Raw genomic sequence first — 20,249 nt, 5'->3', positions numbered from 1 at the left:
TACTACCTTGGTAGTAATACAAGTTATTTTTCCTGATGCCCTTCAATATCACAAGTGCGCCAAATGTCACTTTCAAACCTCATCTCTCATAGTAACAACTGAACCATTGGATTCCAGGGCTCCCAATGAAATGAGATTTTTCTTCAAACTGGGCACGTACCGAACATCAGTCAGAACTCTGGTTGATCCATCTTTATTCTTTAATTGGATTGAACCTATCCCAACAGTTTTACAGGTATTGTCATTGCCCATATAAACAACTCATCCATTTAGTTCTACTAAATCAGAGAACCACTCCCGGTTAGGGGACATATGATAGGTACAACTCGAATCCAATATCCACTCATCTGAATGGAACGACGATGATGATGCAACCAGTGATAGTTCAGAGTCACTGGTATCATGCTTTGCAACACAAGCATCTACAGCAGCTTTTCCCTTATTATTCAACTTTGGACAATTTTCTTCCAGTGGCCTTTCTCATGACAAAAAGCACATTCATCTTTCCCGAGTCTGGACTTTGACTTTGATCTCCCCTTTTGAGTTTTCTTCCGAGTGTATGAACGACCTCGGACTACTAAAGCTTCTGAATCTCTGATTGAGTTTTTCTGTTTGTCCTTCTTTCTCTGTTCATAACTGTATAAGGCCGCACAGACTTCGCTCAGAGATATATCACTCCTGCCATGAAGTAGAGTAGTTTCTAGGAACTCAAACTCCTCAGGAAGTGACCCTAACAGCATCAAAGCCAAATCTTCATCTTTGAATGTCTCATCCATATTCAGCAAATCAGTGACTAACTGATTAAATTTGGTGATGTGATCATTCATTGTGGTACTTGGGACGTATGTGAAGCGAAACAGTCTTTTCTTCAAGTGGAGCTTATTTTGACTGTTTTTCTTCAAAAAATTTTCTTCAAGTGCCACCCACAACTTATTTGCAGAAGTCTCCTTTGAAAAAGCACACCTCTGCTCTCGAGAATGGCATGATCGAATTGTGCCACATGCCAACCGATTGATCGCCTTCCAATCTTTCTCCTGTACATCATCTGGTTTCTCTTCATCAATGGCAATGTCTAGACCCTACTGAAAAAGGGCATCTAGAACCTCACTTTGCCACATACCAAAATGGCCCGTGCCATCAAAGATCTCCACGGCCAATCTTGCATTTGCAATTGTCGGTCTTGTCCACATGGACGATGTTGAAGCTCCTACACCGACCGTTTTCTCCATAATCTTTCAATATACCTAAGGAAATCTTTTCTGATGTGGAAGATCAGTTTAAACTGCAACCACAGAGCATACTACGATTAACCTTCGGCTCTTGATACCACTTGTTGTTCCAATAGGGTCGGAAGCGTGTAAATTATTGTACTAAAAAATCACACAAAGTTCAATTCCCAGGGAAGAGAGGTGGATCACAAGGATCTCTTAAATACCAAGTCTTTCCTTAGTCAGAATATTCCTTCTAACGTAATTTAATAGCACAATTAAATACTACTATTATACCCTCAAATATTGAAAGAAAAATAGGACAAAAAGAACATAAGAGTTTTAACGAGGTTCGGTAAATTATACCTACGTCCTCGGGCACTAACACCAGATGATAACTTTACTATCTTCAAAGTATTACAAACAAATAGAATTCCTTAAGAATTCTCAAATGAGAGAAGAGAGAAAACTAAGAGAGAAAGATTGGTTGGGATGAATTGAAATGAGAAATGAGAAGGCCTATTTATAGTTGAGGTTTAAGGACCAAACAATAAATAGCCCATTATCTCAAGGACCAAAAAAAAATTATCCCATGCCACTTTTTCAAAGTCAACTTTAGGGTGCTAAACTTGCACCACTTTGTATTGTTTGCCATTAATGTTGTCTCCCATTAATGTTAACAATATTCTCAGTAAGGTGGAGAGTTGAATCATAAAATTATAGTTTCATATTCTACTCCATAAGACATTTACAACGATATATCATATGCTCAAAATGGTTGAGTGATGAATGAGAAATTGATGTTCAAAATAAATTACTTGTGAATATTTGTTGAGAAAAATAAAGACTTAGATCTTACATTGGTTAAGGACCAAGTGTGAGATGTGTATATATATGAGAACTTACTTAAAGAGTGATTGAATGGCTAAGCTTGGAATCTTAACTCGAACATAGGGAAATGCAGGTTCAAACTCGTTGGGGTTGGGGCGTACCAGTAAGACGTGGGTGATGCGAAATACCGGGCCTAAAATGGGCTTGCGGATATTTTATCTCAACACGAAATTTATTTTTTCTCAACAAATATATACAAAATCTTATTTAAAAGGCCATATATCCTAATTTTATTTAATTCTAATCAAATTGATTTAATTTCCCCTTTAAATGTAAATTTTGTCTTCTTATATGTGAATATTTTCAAAATTCCTCGCCTATAAAAGGTTGAGAGTTCTTCAAAAGTTTTTGCTCAACCTCACTCTCTTACACTGAGATTATTTCTCTCTAAAATTCTTCTCTTTTCCTCTTCATATTTTCTAACGTTTCGGTGATGGAAAAAGATATCATTTGTTCATTGATCACTGTAAAGGTACTACTACTTTGATTATCGTGTTATTGTATCCTGTGAGACATTTGACCAATATTTCTCCAAGTACTGTAGAAGCGACCAAATTTGTCCTAAGAAAACTATATAAAACAAACCTCAACATCTAATTAAACTCGTTTCTTCTTTTTGATTTATACTTTTTATTATGTTATTTATTGATTTTTATATCTGATAATTTAAATACAATTTATACAATTTATTTTACCATATACATATAAATATTTATTTGCTAACATGTTTTGTCCGAATTATTTAATTTACTGCATGTAGACTGCCAAGCAATGGTGATAACGAAATTACCATGGGACTTCGACCACCACATCTATAACAATTATGGTTAAAATATGAATGAAAATGTATTTTATCATCTAAATTTTAATAAATTTTATTTTTATAATAATTTATTTTAATTTTAATTATTTGTGCTTGAAAACATAATTATCTGTCAAATGCGTTGCAATAATAAAAAGAAATTAAAATTGGTTGATTGACTTGAGAATTAATTTAAATTCAGAACCAAAAAATTGATAAAAAATAATGGTAAGGTATATTGTAGAGGCTTCTAGAAGGTAAAAAATTAATTACTCGATTCATTTCAGTAGACAAGAGCTAGTAAGAGAAAATTTTTTATTTACTTTGGTTTCATCTAAAAATGATAAAAAATTGATTTAATCATTTAAAAATTATAAAGATATAGACTACTAAAATGGTGAATTATATTTTTGCTATTGTAAAAATTATAATTTAATTTCGCTTCTAAACTTTTGCTTAACTTCGCTCTTGTTAATAGATGCCTTGAAAAATAAAATAAAAAACTCGAAAAAAATGAAAAGACAAGTCAAACACATGTCACACACTCACCATCCTCTTTTCTTTTTTGCATTTTATAAAATGAGTAATTTTCAATTTTAATCCTTTTAATATGGTTAAATTTGAAATTTAATCTTTATATTTTAATTTCTAACATAATTTGTTCTCTATATTTTTATAATGTTATTAATTAATTCAAATAATTAATATTGTTAGCTTTTCAATTAAAATGTTATATATAAATTGAAGGCAAATTTTTAAATCTTAAAAGTTAATGGATTAAATTCTTGAAAATAAAAGTAAGAAAATTAAATACGAAGTGTAGTTCATGATTGTTTGAATCAAATCGGATTTGCTGGGTACCAATCCATAAAGAGGCATTAAATCAGTTGATCAGCAAATTGATATGTTTAATTGAGTCAAGCTAAAAACTAATTGAATCGGTTTTTTTTGTAATTATTGATAATTTATTTAATAAAAGTGTACAACCAATAGCCTGACTAGTTTAATCATCAATCCAGTTATGAAAGCCTAGCTTAAATATATTTTAATTTTCAAATTTTTTACTCTATAATTTGACACAAATAAATAATCAACCCAGCGCGAAGTGTGGGAGGAACATAGTAGTTTAATTAATAGTAATGATCAATTATTATGAAAATTGTTCAATTTCATCCTTGGTGCAGAAGGTACAGTTTGGATGATCCTGCCTAAGATACAAACTCGAAAGGCTCAAAACGATGATATTTATCTTCTAGGCTGCATTTTCTGCTGGAGCAGGGGCATACCATCCATGGTGGATCTCTATGGCCTTCTTTCTCCGAGCAAGCCGCGACTTTCTACGAGCTCCAGTGTTCCTATGCAGTGATCCCACCTTCACTGCTTTATCGATCACCGAATAAGCCTCGGCAATCAGCTTCTCAATCGGGAAGATTTCTTCGGCTGCTGCATCAGGCTTCTTCCTCAGCACATCCAATGCCTCCAAAACCTTGGCAAAAAAACAAAACCAGAAAAGCCATTAGACACTTCATGGAACATTATGATTATTGAAGCAGCTAATCCGAACCCAATGCTTAGCCCGCTGGTTCTTGCAACCACCTTTATGAGGCAGTATCTAGCAGATTTAGGATTTGATCTCAGCATATACAGCTTTTGTTATAACAAAAGAAAGATTTAACCAGAACTTGCCTAAGTTGCTTACTCGGGCGACTTTATTGCACTGTGCATTATACCGTTGAAGTAACAGAAGGTGTAAAGGCACAGAAAGAAACAGAAGTGCAGAAAAGGCAAAAATCAGAAATCGGTTCTTTTCCCTGGTAAGAGGCGGATGAGATATGGGTTTGGGATTGAAAGTATAATCTATGTCCAGTACCAAAGTTAGATTCATATTTTTCAGCGAATCTTTCCCGGCAAAATAGAAAATATAAAAGAACTCCAATGGCTCACATGTGGCCCTAAACTGTACCATCTATAAACTGTACCATCTACTAATGAGAATAATTGGCAAACCAAAGACTATGGACTCGAGATGAGTGATAATCACTCAACGTCACTGCATTATGCATATGCTTCATTGGCATATAACCAAATCATCCAGCAAGTATAGTAGCTCAATCGAAAAGATATACAAAAGCCAAAAAACCATTATGATTATGCTAATATGTTCTGCAAATGGCGGATCTAGCAGAATGCTTTCATACAAATCTTGTCAAATGACTAGGCATATTGGGATTCAAATAGTAGCTTAAGTGCTGGCTCTCGTGCGAGAACAACTGAGAGTACTCTAGGACATATAAAAGTCCAAAATTCAACATTTCTAGAATCCTATGAACAGAATGAGTCTATAACCATTGTTAAAAAAAATAATCAAAGTAGTAAATTGGAAAGGTTAATACCTTCCTCATTCGGGTTTTGACTTCGGATTTCTTCGCTTTGTGGTAAACCCGCCTTTTCTCGGCTTGTCGAGCCCTCTTAGCAGCTGAATCAGCCTTCTTCTTTGGTGCAGCCTCACAAACAACAAAAGAACGATGAATTGGTTTCGGAGTCACTGTACTAAAAGACAGATTCCCTGAAAAAAAAACACCAAACAAATCAAAATTCATCATCAATCTTCACAAAAAGGAAGATTATTTTAAGGAAGCAGTTCATATCTAAAATGTTGATTATTCACCAAGAGAAAAAGGGGACTAAAGCTACATATAACAAATAGCTAAAAAATACTAAATTCCCAACAAGCTCAATTAAATTGCCAAGCAATGTATAGTAGGAAACAAGTGAAGGACGACAACGGGGAATCGAAAATGCTGATAATATACTCAGAATCAAATACTTAACCAAAATTCAACTTTCCCCAGGAATTTCTTGCCAATCAAACATTGAATTCATCCGAGACAAAACAAAAAAAAATGTGGGGCAATGAAATCATATAAAAACCACCCTAAAACTAGCAGTAGCAAAGGGTTCATTTTTCTCCTAAAATTATAATGACCCATCAACTGAAACTTAAAATAATAAGAATTTCACTTCAATTTAACAGAAAGAGAAATGGGTATTGCATAAAACATGATAATATGAGGGGAAAAAAGGATAAAAGAAACACCATACCTTTGGAGAAGAGATTGTGAGAGAGGTTACTGGAGAAACTGAGAGTCTTGAAAGCATAAGAAGAAGAAGAGTTGATGTTGGTTTTAAGTGAAAGGGAATTGAGCTTAGATTGAAGAGAGAAGCATGAAGAAGACAAGCAACAGTTAAGTGCAGTCGCCATTTTTGCTTTCTCAGTTTCTTCCCCTTTCTATATATTATCTAAACAAATGAAATTTGAGCTATATGTTATGGTTTTTTATTTATTGTCTTCAGCCTTTTTGCTTATCCGATATATCCATAGCCAGAACAGAGGGTAAAGGCGTAAAGCTTGAGTGGATTTTTTTATAATTCCTCTTTTACCCCCATTCTTTCTCTCCAAAACGGCACGTCGTTTTGACGGTCTTTGTTGCTTTGTGTTTTTAAGTTTATGGGCAATTAAAGTAATTTCATCGAAGGGCCAAAACAATTTTAGTTTTCTTTTGTCAAGAAAATGGGTAAAATTATGCCAACAACGGACAACTTTAATACAAATACACCTTATGAAAAAAAAAACTCTGAATCTTGGCTTTTGATCCGATCTGATTTATTATCGGATTTCTATACATTCAATGTACTCTACAAATAGAGGAATATGTAGAGTCGAACATGGTAAAATAAGAACTTGAGAATTTTTGTTGAATCTATCTTACTTCAAAATATTTACAAAAATAATCTTAATATATATTAAATATTTTCTTCCAAAAAATAAATATACAAATAATATATATATTAAGCTTTAAGTCCAAACTCAAAAAAATTAAGCAAAATTTTATGGTGCAGAATTTTTAAACTCCACGAACACCTCAATCTTTTAAGACTACTTTGAAATAAAAAAATTCATGGCATTATATCACATACTCACCTAAAAATAATCTTATTTGCTTCAAAATATAAAATAAAATAATTTAAAAATATAATTTTATTTGCTTCAAAATAAATAATAAAACAATTAAATTAAGTTCGGGACGAAATTTGTTTCCTAATAGTTGAGGTTGGGTTGAGTTGGTTAAAGCTTCAAGTCCAGGTTGAGGCATGCAAAAATCCATCTTGCCCTACCTCGTTGCCATCTCTAATATTATTATTTAAAGTGTTGATTGAATTGATGTTATTTTCAAAGGTAAACTACACTATTAGTCACCAAACTATGAGTAAGTCTTTATTTTGGCCATTTAACTAAATAAAGTTATAATTTGGTCACTGAATTATTCGAAGGTTTTTGTTTAAGTCACTAAACTATTCAAAAAATTTTATTTAAGTCATTAGCCTATTAATTTTTTTTTAAAGTTCCGTCAACAAACTCCAAGTGACAATTCAACGATCGGCATAGTGAATCATTATCTATCGATGAGTAAAAAAACATGCTTTGAATCTAAGATGATTTGACAAACAATGTAGGAAATTAAAGATCTATTTTTTAAATTTGATTCGCAGATTCGATATGTTCAAAGTTGTTTTATGAAAAAACTAAATTATAAAAGAGAAAGGGAAAGCAAGTTTTTAATTGATGCAAGTAGTGTAAACAGAAAAAGCCATATAACACAAATTTTCACAATCCAATGACAAATGAATACATTTGAATAATTTAGTGACCAAATTGTAACTTTTTTTAGTTAAGTGGCCAAAATAAAAACTTACCTATAATTTAATGATGGTATAATTTTTCCTATATCCAATTGAGACCCAACCTAGTTGTGAAATTACCAAATGCATAATATTCTTTCCTTCCATTTTAACATTTCAATCAAAACTATCCATTTAATATAGATTTGTCACCTAAAACTTTTCATCCGCGAATGTACTAATCATAATTTAATTAATGCAAGAATCCAATTTTAACTAAATTTACATCAAATCAAAAAGAATTCAAACTTTTAATCAAATTTAAACTTCATATCAAAATATTAAAATTCAAATAAAAAACCTTCCATTTTTTAAAAAAAATTTAATATTTGATAGTTAAAAATCCACAGGTAATTTTAAAAATATTTTTTTAAATATTTTACTATAAATTTAAAAAAATTATAAGAATATAAAATAAATTCCAAATTTATGCATTATAATACACAATCTTTTTGGTTCAAAAAACATAACACACAAACTTAATATGAAAATAAGAAAACAATTTTGATTCAATTAATAAATATATTTAATAATATAATCATGTAAAAAATGCAACATAGACGATGTCTTCAGAACCAGTTCGAAAAAGAAAATCTAAAACCTGTTTCTTTGTGGCCGACATTTCAGTGCAAGATAAAAAATATGAACCATGAAGTTAAAACAACGATCATTTGGCATTTAACATTTACATATCGGTTATGTAAACACACAAACATGTCAAATATAAACATCCTCCCATATTTTATCTAACTAGCTTCCCAAAAACCTAAAATCTTTCAGCTGTCATTACTACTGGAGTTGCTTCAGTATGTTTTCTTACCAGATATGGACCCCTCTGAACAGCTTCTTGCAACTGCATTCCAAAAATAGCCATGAATCATGATACTTGCCATATACAAAGACAAACAGATTTTGCAAACTGCAGATCAGAGTGATGTAATCTTATGTTACTTGGATACAGGTCCTTTGACACAGGTGTCAGACACGATACTTCAAGTCGGAGCAACATAGATTACATCTATGGATGTTATGAAATGGGTATAAATTACAGTTACCAAATCACATGCTCGGTATGAATTTGAGATCTCTTCCGAGACCGCCATGGAATTCACATCATGCCCAAAATGTGGAATAAAAGAGGCAGGAAGCATATTAGTTTATAACTAACCTTCCCAGCTATGGCAGAGAGTGCAGGGTCGCTGACAAGTTTACTTGACATGAATGATCTGTGGATTGCCTTGCAACAGTTGTATCTAGCCTCCATAGCTAACGGCACAGAAATAGTTGTAAAGTGTAACTTTGACAAGACGATCATACGACATAAGAAAAAAAGGAAACATGGGAGTCTGGGATTCCTTTTAGTGCTAAAGGATTAGACAAGAAATAGCCAAAGATGTTTTCATGTGTATAAGGGAGCTACAGTTGTTCCAAAAAATGGAGACATTTCGATTTGGAATAGAAAGGAGGTGATGTATTACGATGTTGAAAGCAATACCTATTTTTGTAGTTTCGGCAGTTGGATCAGTTACCATGTTTATTATCTCCGGTTTTGAGCAAATCTCCATCAGGCACCACACTCGAGCTACTAACCCTGTTATTACTCTGTACCCCTGATATCAGCAAGAATGATGCAATGTTAATTTCTTGACGTATGGTCATTTAGAAAAGTATGTGCACCAAAACAAATCATGACATTGGTGGGGGAACAAATACAAACAGCTTCAAAGGTCAAATCTCTTCTATTTCATCTTATGCTGCAACCACAAAAGGTAAATCCAGGTATATTCTTGTTCTTCAGTTCATTTGACTTCATAATCTGGTTGCCTTTTCCTTTGGGTAAGAGTATAGTCATGTGAAAGCAGCAAGTTCCAATATTAGTTATGATGAAATTTTCCATAAACGGGAAGTTATTTTATGTTCATTTCTTAGATAAGTAAACCGTTAGCAATTAAAAGTTCCTACCTTGAATCTAGAGAAATTACTACGGAATGACTCCTCGAGGTAAGGTGAAAACATTTTAAACTATGACATAGGGGCTCAAAATCTCTTTTTTTTTTTTTTTTTTTGGTTTTGGGGGGCTGGGAGAGGGGCGTAAATATTGTAATACAAGTCAAAAGTTTCCATTTTCTCATCTTCTTGGCACAAATAAAGTAGTGTTAACAGCAGAGTCTATGTTATACATCTGCTAGTGCTCTTCAAAGTTCATAATAATAACCATTTTTACAAAGTAAATAGTGTCAAATTCTGACCAATATCCTGGTAAAATACCTATTACAAACAAGGAATATGGGAAGTAGGTAAGCCCCAGAATCTTAAGCTTTGCTAGTAGGAAATATCTTAAATAGGAACCTCCGAAACTTAACTGGTTTCTATCATAAACGTAAACCCAATGTGTCAAAAAAATATATAGATTGATTGTCAAGAAGAAACACTCACAGCCAGACGAAATTCTGCAGCCTGTTGAAGAACTGATAGCAAAAGACCCTGCCAATCATGCAAAAGACATTAATGAACATTTTTTAAGGAAAATATAGGAGAAGATGCAATGCATATGAGTTCAAGAATGTACTTGGGATTGACATGATAACCTTTTCCCCTTTGCTTACTATATAACTTTCCAAATCATTTAAAGGATGACATTAAACAATGTCCTTCAAGATAAAGAAGGATAGCATATTTCTTTTAGAGTTGCTTACAGATGGTGTCAACTTCGAACTTTCTGATGCTACTTCATAGACCAGACGTCGAAGACTTTCTTCTGCATCACCATTTAATATTACACCATCCTCAGGTCGGTTTTCTCCCACAATATTCCCCAAAGCATGCAATGCAGCCTAAATTGCAATATGAAAACCCATCAGCAGTCAGAATACTAAAATGAAAAAGCAATCTGATAGTTGTGCAGAATATGATCTGGCAAAGATCAACTTCAAGACATATTTTGCCAATTCAGTCAACGTCATAATAGAAGTTACATCAGATTCCCAAGCAGCCAGTGAAAACTACTATTTCCTGTGAACCACCTGGACTCTTTAAACATTAGGGTGAAACTTTTTTTAAGCTCAAAGAAAAACCAATATGTTATAGCTAAAAAGGGCCACTGAAATAGATGGAAGGTGAACAAAGTTGATGCTTAAGAAACCACAGGAAAGCTAACAGGCTAATCTCCACTGAAAATACAACTGAAACATATAAATCCATATTCACTTATGTATTCTCTAATATGAACCTCCAAGCACTTAGAAAAACGACCATACATGCTGATGGGTTAATCAAGGTAGATAGTTTAAGATAACATTATTGGAAGGTTATTTCTGAACAAATAGGTAATGGTTTAACCCAGTCATGAGACGGATCATTTAAGAATCACTAAGATATCATATATGAAGATAACAGAGAATCACATGCATAGTTGTATTTATGCTGTGATTTTGGTTCTTAATCGACTTAGTCAAAGAGTCTCCGAAGTATGTAATTCATTATGAACGGTGAAGAATATCAGGCAAAATGAGAACAGATAAAAAAGTAAATGAATATTACATGCTTACCAACTGCTTGCCACCTCCTTGCCGATCAAATGCAGCATGAACAATATGCCTTGCAGCAGGAGGAAAACTTGTCAGCAGCAACACAGCTCCTTGGATTGCTAAAAGCATCAGAAAATAGGAGGAAAAAATCAGGCATAAAAAGTAATCATTTTAGGATTATTAACATAACGTATAATCTCTTCATCTACTCCCCATCTCCGGTTTTTCTGGGAGTACCTGAGTCCGAAACATGTTTGGACACAGGTATTGGGGTATGACCCCCCAAATGTATGAAAAAAATTGAAACAACTAATCATAATCACGTTGGATAAATACCCATATTTGACACTCACACTTGAGTCCGAGAGATATAGGCCTAAAAATTACTTACATGATCCTATTCCACCAAGAGCTTCAAGTGCAGATTCACGTTCATCTGTATCTTGACTATCCAACAGCCCAAGTCTCACATCAATGGCTGAAATCAAACTTTTGGCACCTGAAAATAGAAGAAAAGAGGGGAGCTCAAAACATATATACCTATACGCATAAAATATTCAGGAAAATGAGTAAAGAATAAAGATTATGTCCTTCATGATAGTAACCAAATTTCAAATTTCCAGGAATTTTTTTAGTTGGTTATTGTTTTTTCTCGTCCTAGCACTGTGCAATAGGGAAACCCACAGTTGGGTAAAAGGTGCTAAGAGAATATTGCCACAGCATCCAGAACAAAGAAAGACCCAAGTAAAATTATAACAACAATAAAAATCATAACAGTTACATTTTTAGTCTTTTACGCTTCCATGGATCCTTAATTCTAAGTAAAATTAAAGTTCTTCAATGACTGAAATTCAGAACTGAGAGGCATAACCCTTACTTGGTTCATCAACAAACATGTATACGTTCTCCTTGGATAAAAGCCTTCCACTTATCATCAATGCTCTTGATCGTAGAATTGATTCCATCGATGAGTTGCTATAAAGTAAATAAAGGGGATTACAATATAAACAATGAAAACCTGGTTGTAAAGAAAGTAACAATAGTTTTATAAAATAAAAATATATAATAATTAATCCTCAAATAAGTACCTGATTATAGAATGAAGTAATTGAAGGGTGGTCCTTGCCAAGAACTCTGCACCATGCTGGACTTCAGTCAACTGCATAACTGTCTAGTCAATATTCCATTCAAAATGCACATAAAAAGTATAATAATTAAAGATATGCGTTCTGGGCCAGGGTTAAATGAATAACCTCATACAAGAGCTCTAAAGCACTTAGGGTTACAAGGGTGTCATTTGAATTCCTGATCTCGGCCTCCAATAAACTGAGCAGATTTGAATTATATATTACAGATGCTATGGAGCTGGAAATAGAGAATAACTTCACTATCAATGATAAAACACGGACACGCCCCTGAAAAAGGATTTACAGTGTTAAGATGGGAATCCAAATAAGAAAATTTCCAGAGCATATGCATAAACTAGATAAATGTCAAAATTTGGAACTGGTGCTTAGCTGGGGTTTTAAATTTCATGCCACTGCAGACATCTAAATATGATAAAATTAAATAGACATTAGCAAAGACTATCTTTTCTCTAAATAAACAGAATTCCAGGCATTTTTGGTGATGCTGATAGCTAAAGAAGCTAGAATTCAAGTAAAAGAATTGTATGAGCAGCTGATAGTCTTTCAAATATATGCCCGTAAATATAAGAAGAAGATTATGAAACAAAGGGAACACAGATGAGAACAGTAATAAAAAAGGTCAAAGAGCACACAAGAAAAAATATCATACCAGTGAGGAACATCGAGATGCTACGTTCCCAAGGTGTTTAGCTTCATTGATATTAGATGGGAAGATAATGCCCTCCATAAAATTTCACAAAAACCAAATTGTGATTTCAGTAAACTGAATCTATAATGGTACAATGCATTAAAAAGATTAAACCTTAGAGAACAAGTGATCTGAGGCCAAGTCCTCACCATGGCTTCAGGAAACTGAGCTAAATTCTTGATAGCATCAATCGCAGCAGTTGCAACTTGTTCATCGCTGCATGTGAGTAATGCAAAAGAGTAATTTCAAACAACTTTCATTACCTTTACTATCAGTGAGTATGCTCTTCAAACTACTTCAAATAATTGCCAACTCTAAGGAGCAGTGCCAAAATATCTCCAGTAATACAATACAATTGAGGCAAAAGAAAGCAGTGTGGTTACCATATTCATCACAGTATGCCCTAAACAGATCGAGAATCACACATTTAAATTTATCCTACATTTTCCCCATCATACACCCTTGAAATCCTCTATAGTTTGCCGTACACCTCTTTAAAACATGCCAGATTAGAGAGCCAAAAAGAAGATTAGCAGAAACAGCCAAGAACCATACTACACCATTTATGATTACCAATTCATCAAAATTAATTAAACTTTTCAGAAAAGAAGCTTGGATGACAAATATAAAGCTTATTGACTGCCAACCCAAAAAAGAATGAACAAAGTTTTTGTAACCGTAAGCTATGACAGCTCATATGATCAATGGCATCACAAATTCCAAGTAAAATGAACCCTAAAAAACTGAAAAGTCTATGCATCTAGAAAATAATTGATAACCACATTTTCCATGTCCATGTATCAACTATAAGTTTGTCTGCACTCACATGCACAAAACAAAAAAGATAAGAGAGAATATGACAAATTTTACTGCAAATACGAAGCTAAACCATGAACAATGAAGGTATAGGTTTCAAGGCTCAGTGTGATAGGTTCTCACCCATTTATCAGACAGTCCAGTAAGAGTGGATAAATATCACAGTCAATAATCAGCTTTATGGCGTATATAGATTTGTCATCAAAGTTCTTTAAAAAGGATGAAACCTGGATGAAGTTATAAACATTTAGTAAAAAAAAAAAAAACAAGTTAATTTACAATGGTATATTAATTTTGTCTTAATTTAAGCCCATTCAATCTTGCTTTGCTCATAAATTCTGTGGCCATATAACATTGTAAATCTCAATAACTGTCAGTCCGATCCATCTCAAAAAGAGATATCTTGAAAGGGATCTGGAATAAACAGTTCTGGCAAACACTTGGATAAAACCTTTTAGAGATTTAACTCTTACGACAGCTACGAGGAAATCTTTGACATTAGAATTAAACTTAGTAAGTGCAAAAATTACAAAAGAAATAATTGAAGAATGTTTAGAGTTGTACACATACCGTTTTGCACGATAAACAACGAACAATTTGAGAATCTGCCTTCAGGCCAACTTGAACAAAAGTCTAAAAAACAGAAGATGTAGCTTCAAATTTCGTAATAAATTCACAAGCCTATATAAATGAGGACATTATAAATTCTGAAGTCCAAACAGTTAAAAATACTACTTTAGATTAACTTATTCAAGATTTTAAAACATGTCAAAAACTGTGTCCATTCTGGAACATTTCAAACCCAAAACATAACTATCAAGGAATTAATAATCACTAGCAACTCAAGCCTACACTCAAAACAAGGCATCCAAACAATATATATTACATTTGAAGCTAATCAACTGTTTTCCTTTACAAGTGAAAAACAAGCAATTAATTTAGTGAAGACCAAATGCATACCATGTATTGTGGAATGAGAGAGGCGCCATACTTGGTCTTAAACACTCTCTCCAAACAAGCAACCAGAGTATTTTCCAGGCCAGGCACATCCGATTTAGTTTGCAAAGCACTGCAAGAAAAGCTAAAACCCCATTATTTTAAGTCAAAACTGAAAACCCTAAAACAAATCCCCCACAACAAAAAGTGGTTCCTTTCAGCATCAAAGCAACAAAGTTATATGATTGCAATTACATAACAAATACCCAGTAAAGAAATTCCTAGAAATACCCAAATTAATAAAGAGATAAAAATAAGCATAAAAGAAAATTTAAGTGGAAGTAAAAATGAGTGCCTGATGATGACAGGGAGAGGGAAACGGTCGAGAAAATCTTTGACAGCGGCGTCGTTGAGAGAACCGGGGTGGTGAGCGAAATCAGAAGCTGAGTCGAGCAACTGAGTAGGATCGTCGAGCGCGAATTCTTCATCCATAGTTGTGGATTGTTTGGAGTCTGTGAAGCGGCGAAGAAAGAGAGATTTTGAGAGCCAAAGTTAGCGTGGCTGAAACTTCAGTGAAAGAAAGGAATTTGGGTAATGACGCGTGCAGAAAAATGAACTTAAAAGGAGAATGTACCATTGAAGCCTCTGCACGTGATGAATTGTTGTTAACAGCATAATACACCTTCTAAAGGATTCTATCAAAATAGGATATTATCTGTTTTTAATAGTTTATTAACGAGGACATGTGGTGTGTTCTAATTGGTTGTTGTATTTTTTTCAAACATTGTTATCGATAGGGCCCAAAAGTGTAACCGAACTATAGTTTAGATATTAAGAAATGGAACAATAAAGCTTAGGACACACAAATTTTGAATCGAAATACTTAAAAATTTGGAGTCAATTTTTTATTTATGAATTTTGGAAGAGTTACAATATCTAAATTTCTTGATTGGAAAGAAAATTCATTTGATTCTTCTTTTTGATGGAGATTTGATTTAAGGGTTGTCTAGACTTGGTTTTGAAATGATGCGATTTGCTTTTGGGGATCATTGTGAATTGATCTTGAAGCTAAGTTTGGCAAGATACTTGCTTGAGAATTTGATTGGATTGAATTCAAGGGTATTTGAGACTTGATCTTGAAGTTGCGTTGTAGAGAGTTTGGATCTAAGGGCCTTTGGGACTTGATCTTGGATGATTAAATCTGATCCAAGTGTCGTCGTGACTTGCTATTGAAACGGGTTTTGACCTCCTTTCTTTAGTTGAATTAGACTGGAAGGTGGCTTTCTTCAGAAACATCTTTTGGCTTCCTCTCCTCGATTGAATTAGATCAGAAGGCGACTTTTCTTCAGAACTAATGTATCGCTTTTAAATATTTCATTAAAGAATTTCTAGACTTTTGAATTTGTGAAGTGTGAAGTTTTTGTTGAATGGCTTGGAAACAACCTTCTTTTACAAAATGTCAGTTAAGAGAGTTTTGGTAGAATTTAACTTCTTTATTTGAGTGGTCCAAAAAAATTTTCATTTACAGTACTAATGTGAGAAGATGTGTATGGTTTAGGGTAGAACTGATCATGGGTTGGATCACCTGCCCAAGCTCGAAGGCCCACCCAAAAAGAGGGAAGGTTTGGGAAAAGAATATAGACCTGACAAATGGGTTTGGACAAAAAAATTAGGTCCATTTTCTAAATAGGTTGGGCCTCGAGTAAATTTTTTTTGGATCGGGCCCAACCCAGCCCGAAGTTGCCTAAATTTTTTTCAGTGTTGTTTGTTGTTGTTTTTTTATTGTTTGTGTTGGGAAATGTGTCCATATTGTAGTAAACATGTACTTATTTTTTTATGTATTTAAATGATGAATAAATAAATAAAGTTAATTTCACATTTCACCATTATGTCTTTTATGTTTATGTTTATGTTTATGTTTTTCATGTTTTGCATGCATAGCAAAATTGTGACAAGTAATAACATTTACATTTTGATAAAGACAACTTACTTCAATAGATAATTTAAACGAGTCTGTAATCTCATAAAAGAATCATAGTGAGTATTTGATTCAAATACTTAGAAGGATTATTATGTCGTTTACGATTCCAATTAGGGAGATGACTAGTATTGACTATCGGAACAGTTGACTCCACGGGTAGAGACATATATGTATTCATTGGAATAATGATACATTGGCTAGACCCAAAACGATTTAATTCTGAATCCGTTTGTTAATTAATTCACTTGTTACGTTCATTGTATAATTTACCTAAATCTTGAGTTAGTCATTGACCATGCATATGTAACTCATGTACTTTGATTTAAGTGGATGCTTATGCTCTAAAGACGATCAAATCGAGAGCCAGTATGTTTGGTACATAACTTGTGTATGGCATGGCTTTACTAGCAATAATGGAATTTATAACTCGATTAAAGAGTTAACGATATCCTCTCATTGACATTGTGTGAATGGATAAATATGAAACGTGACCACGGGTTGCTTGTTCTCGAACGAACAATTTATCACAATCATTTGTTGACAGTGATCATATTAATAATTAAGAAGAGACAATGATGACAATAAGATAAAATAAGATTGTGTTGAGTGAACGAATTTTATGCAAAAATGATATTATTTTAATAGATTTAATATTAAATAAATTTAATACTTACCTTGATTGTATTTTATTAATTTAATATTAAAATGATTAAATTTGATCATAGTTAAACTCTCTCTATAAAAAGAAAGTCACGAGTCATTATTTTTCACAGATTTGACTTCAAAAGAAAGTTGTAGAGAGAAAATTTTCTAAAAAAATTATTTCAGAAAAATTCTAGAAATATTTTTTATATTTACAACTTAACCTCAAAAGTTTAGAGAAATTGTAAAATTGCCCCACTAGTAATTTTGTGAAAAATTTTCTAATTCGAAGTGAGCCCACACTTGACAAACGTGAGCTTGAGGATAGCAGAGAAGACTATTCGGTCGAAGCGTTCATCCTAGACAAATCAAAAGGTACGATTTTGATTAAGTGTTTATTACTTTAGATAACATAACTAAGTTTTTGTTTTGAGAATTTTTTTTAAAACCTATTTTTCCTTAAACATATTTTCCGTTGCATTTTTCAAACCCAATTTTTCAACAGTTTGTTGCCATTTTAATGTTATTTTGCTACTATATTTCTAACATTTTGTTGTTATTATTTGGATATTGCATAACACTTATTTTGTTATTAATTTTGCTACTATTTTAGAGGCATTTGTTTGTTAAGTTGTACATATATTAGTGTTATTTAGTATAATAACTTTTTTTAATGTATTTTTAATTTGTTGGGAAATATTTATTTTAATGTTTTTATTGAATTTGATATATTATATTTTTAAATTTTTTATATAAAAAATAATATATAAAAAAATTAATACGGTTGGGTCGAGCTAAGCTCAAGTTTAGTATTTTTAAACTTGGTCGGGTTTGGACACAATTTTAGGCCTATTTTCTAGGAACATAGTACAATTACAAAGTTTCATTTAAGCCAAGCAAAAAATACTATTTAGCTCTTTTCAAAAATTCAAAATTTTAATTTTGATTTTTTTTAGATTTTAGCTAAATGAAATTTTTAAATTTTTCTAAAATTTAATAATTTAATTTAATTCTTTTTGTAACACCATTTACCCGACTCAACCGTTGGGTCAATGTTATGGGATGTCACATTCATTGCTGAAGCAACTACGATCACTCTAAATCAACTAAACATCTTTATTCAAGTTTTTAGGTTCATAATACATTTAAAATAATATTTATACACTTATTTGAGCTTAACATGAGCTTACGAAAGCTTCCTAGGTGGTCAAAGGTTGTTTAGTGACCAAAATGTAAAGTTCCAAACTATCGGGAGCTTGTCATGACTTCATAGACTCTCACGTCGTGACGTCACATTCTAATTTATCTCTTTGTGACCTCGAGAGCTCCGCATTGCGATGTTACTGTCTGATTTGCCTCATTGCAACTTCAAAAGCTCCACATCACGACTTCAATCTTACCACTTTAAAACTTAAGCAATCTGCTCCCTGTCACTTAGATCAACATTTATATGGTACATAACATCCAGATCAACCAACAACCACTGGAACATGCCAATTTCCAACCTTGATTATCACCTAAGTCAACTCAATTCCAAATCATATCAATCTAATTTACAAGATTTACAAAATGGACCAAAAACACCAAAGCTTCCATTGAATTCAATCATAATATTTCTAACATATTCCTATGTACATGCCAAAAACTAATGCCCAAAAATTTAGATTCATACTCTCTTCCAAGCTTAATTTGTGATGAGATGAGTTGAAGTTGATATTCACTTTAAGCTTCAATGTAATGGCCCAAATTTGAGGTTATCGGAACAGTAGTTTCGGGACCACAAATCCGATGAGAAAAATTTTATTTTTCTTATATTTTTATGGTCTAAAATTTCAAAAAATGATTTCGTGAAAATTTCGTTCGAAAATTTCGACGTTTGGGCACTCAATTTAGTCAAAAGGACTAAATTGTAAAAAGTGCAAAAGTTGAGTTCTACATGTTAGAGGTGTCCAATTGTTATGAAACTTTAAATTGGAGGTCCTTATATGGTAATTATACCATTGGTAACTTGGTAGACAAAAATGGACATGAGATAAGTGAAATAGAAAATTTTTAAGTTAGGGGCAATTTGGTAATCTAGTAATTAAAATGAATTAAAAGGGAAAAAGATGGCAAAAATCATCATCTTCTTCATTAGGACGAAATCAGCAAGGGGGGAAGCCATAGTTAGGGTTTTCAAGCTTCCAAGCTCCATAGTAAGTGATCCCAAGTCCCGTTTTTAATGTTTTTTACGTTTTTGGAGTCCCGGTAGCTTAATTTAGCTTATTCTAGCAATAATTTAACCTAGGGTTTATATTTGGAAAAATACCCATAGGTGAAAAGTGTTTATTTTGATGTTTTATGATAGAATATGAGGCTAGAAATTATGTTAAACAACTTTTGCTAAGCAATTTTAAGTGAAAACGAGTAAAACGACATAATCGGTAAAAATACCTAATGTTCATAAGTACATGTTAGAGTGGGAATTTGATGTTGCCATAGAAGGGAAAAATGTTCAGAATGTTATAAAACATAAGAATAAGAGATGAAGTTTAATTTCCGAGCCTTGGGGCAAAAATGTAATTATGTAAAAGTTTAGGGGCAAAATTATAATTTTGAAAAAGTTAGAGTCGAGGGCTGTTTTGATGAATGTGATTGTTAAATAAGTTAAATTTACTATTTTAGATAAAGAAGTACGAAACTCGAGGTTAGACAAAGGGAAGAATAAAGTTGAAGACTAAGTTGGTGAATTTGGCTATAATTGGTACCGAGGTAAGTTTACGGTAAATAAATGCAATATTTCAATATTTATTATCAATGCTGTTATTTTCCAGCAACTATGAATTTATTTTATGAATTTATTTGATGATGATCTAAGCATGAAATGATAG

The 20,249-nt window shown here is 32.7% G+C and overlaps 2 protein-coding genes across 3 annotated transcripts; both read right to left on the bottom strand.

Moving 5' to 3' along the window:
• Positions 1-4,026: 4,026 nt before the first annotated feature.
• Positions 4,027-6,307, bottom strand: LOC107944081 (30S ribosomal protein S20, chloroplastic). The gene is made up of 3 exons (XM_016877898.2): positions 6,004-6,307; positions 5,295-5,467; positions 4,027-4,387 (listed from the first exon to the last, which is right to left on the bottom strand). Exons 1-3 carry the CDS (start codon positions 6,161-6,163, stop codon positions 4,154-4,156), a joined length of 567 nt encoding a protein of 188 aa, XP_016733387.1. The 5' UTR covers positions 6,164-6,307; the 3' UTR covers positions 4,027-4,153.
• A 1,989-nt stretch (positions 6,308-8,296) lies between these two features.
• LOC107944083 (uncharacterized) lies at positions 8,297-15,450 on the bottom strand. Of its 2 annotated transcripts, none has more exons than XM_016877899.2 (16): positions 15,112-15,450; positions 14,781-14,889; positions 14,391-14,453; positions 13,944-14,047; positions 13,154-13,220; positions 12,966-13,037; positions 12,422-12,583; positions 12,257-12,327; positions 12,046-12,143; positions 11,560-11,667; positions 11,190-11,287; positions 10,338-10,475; positions 10,078-10,125; positions 9,137-9,251; positions 8,810-8,907; positions 8,297-8,494 (listed from the first exon to the last, which is right to left on the bottom strand). In XM_016877899.2, the coding sequence occupies exons 1-16, from the start codon at positions 15,246-15,248 to the stop codon at positions 8,408-8,410; spliced, it is 1,575 nt and encodes a 524-aa protein (XP_016733388.1). In that variant the 5' UTR covers positions 15,249-15,450; the 3' UTR covers positions 8,297-8,407. The 2 variants fall into 2 exon arrangements, 1 of the variants encoding a protein (XP_016733388.1); XR_005913058.1 differs by lacking the exon at positions 8,297-8,494 and adding an exon at positions 9,359-9,471 and having other exon boundaries at positions 8,877-8,907; positions 15,112-15,418.
• Between the last annotated feature and the right edge of the window lie 4,799 nt (positions 15,451-20,249).

This window comes from Gossypium hirsutum, chromosome D05 (assembly GCF_007990345.1).
Source record: "Gossypium hirsutum isolate 1008001.06 chromosome D05, Gossypium_hirsutum_v2.1, whole genome shotgun sequence".
Classification (NCBI taxonomy): domain Eukaryota; kingdom Viridiplantae; phylum Streptophyta; class Magnoliopsida; order Malvales; family Malvaceae; genus Gossypium; species Gossypium hirsutum.
Note: the sequence above shows the minus strand (reverse complement) of the source record. Positions and strands in the feature narration are given on the sequence as shown.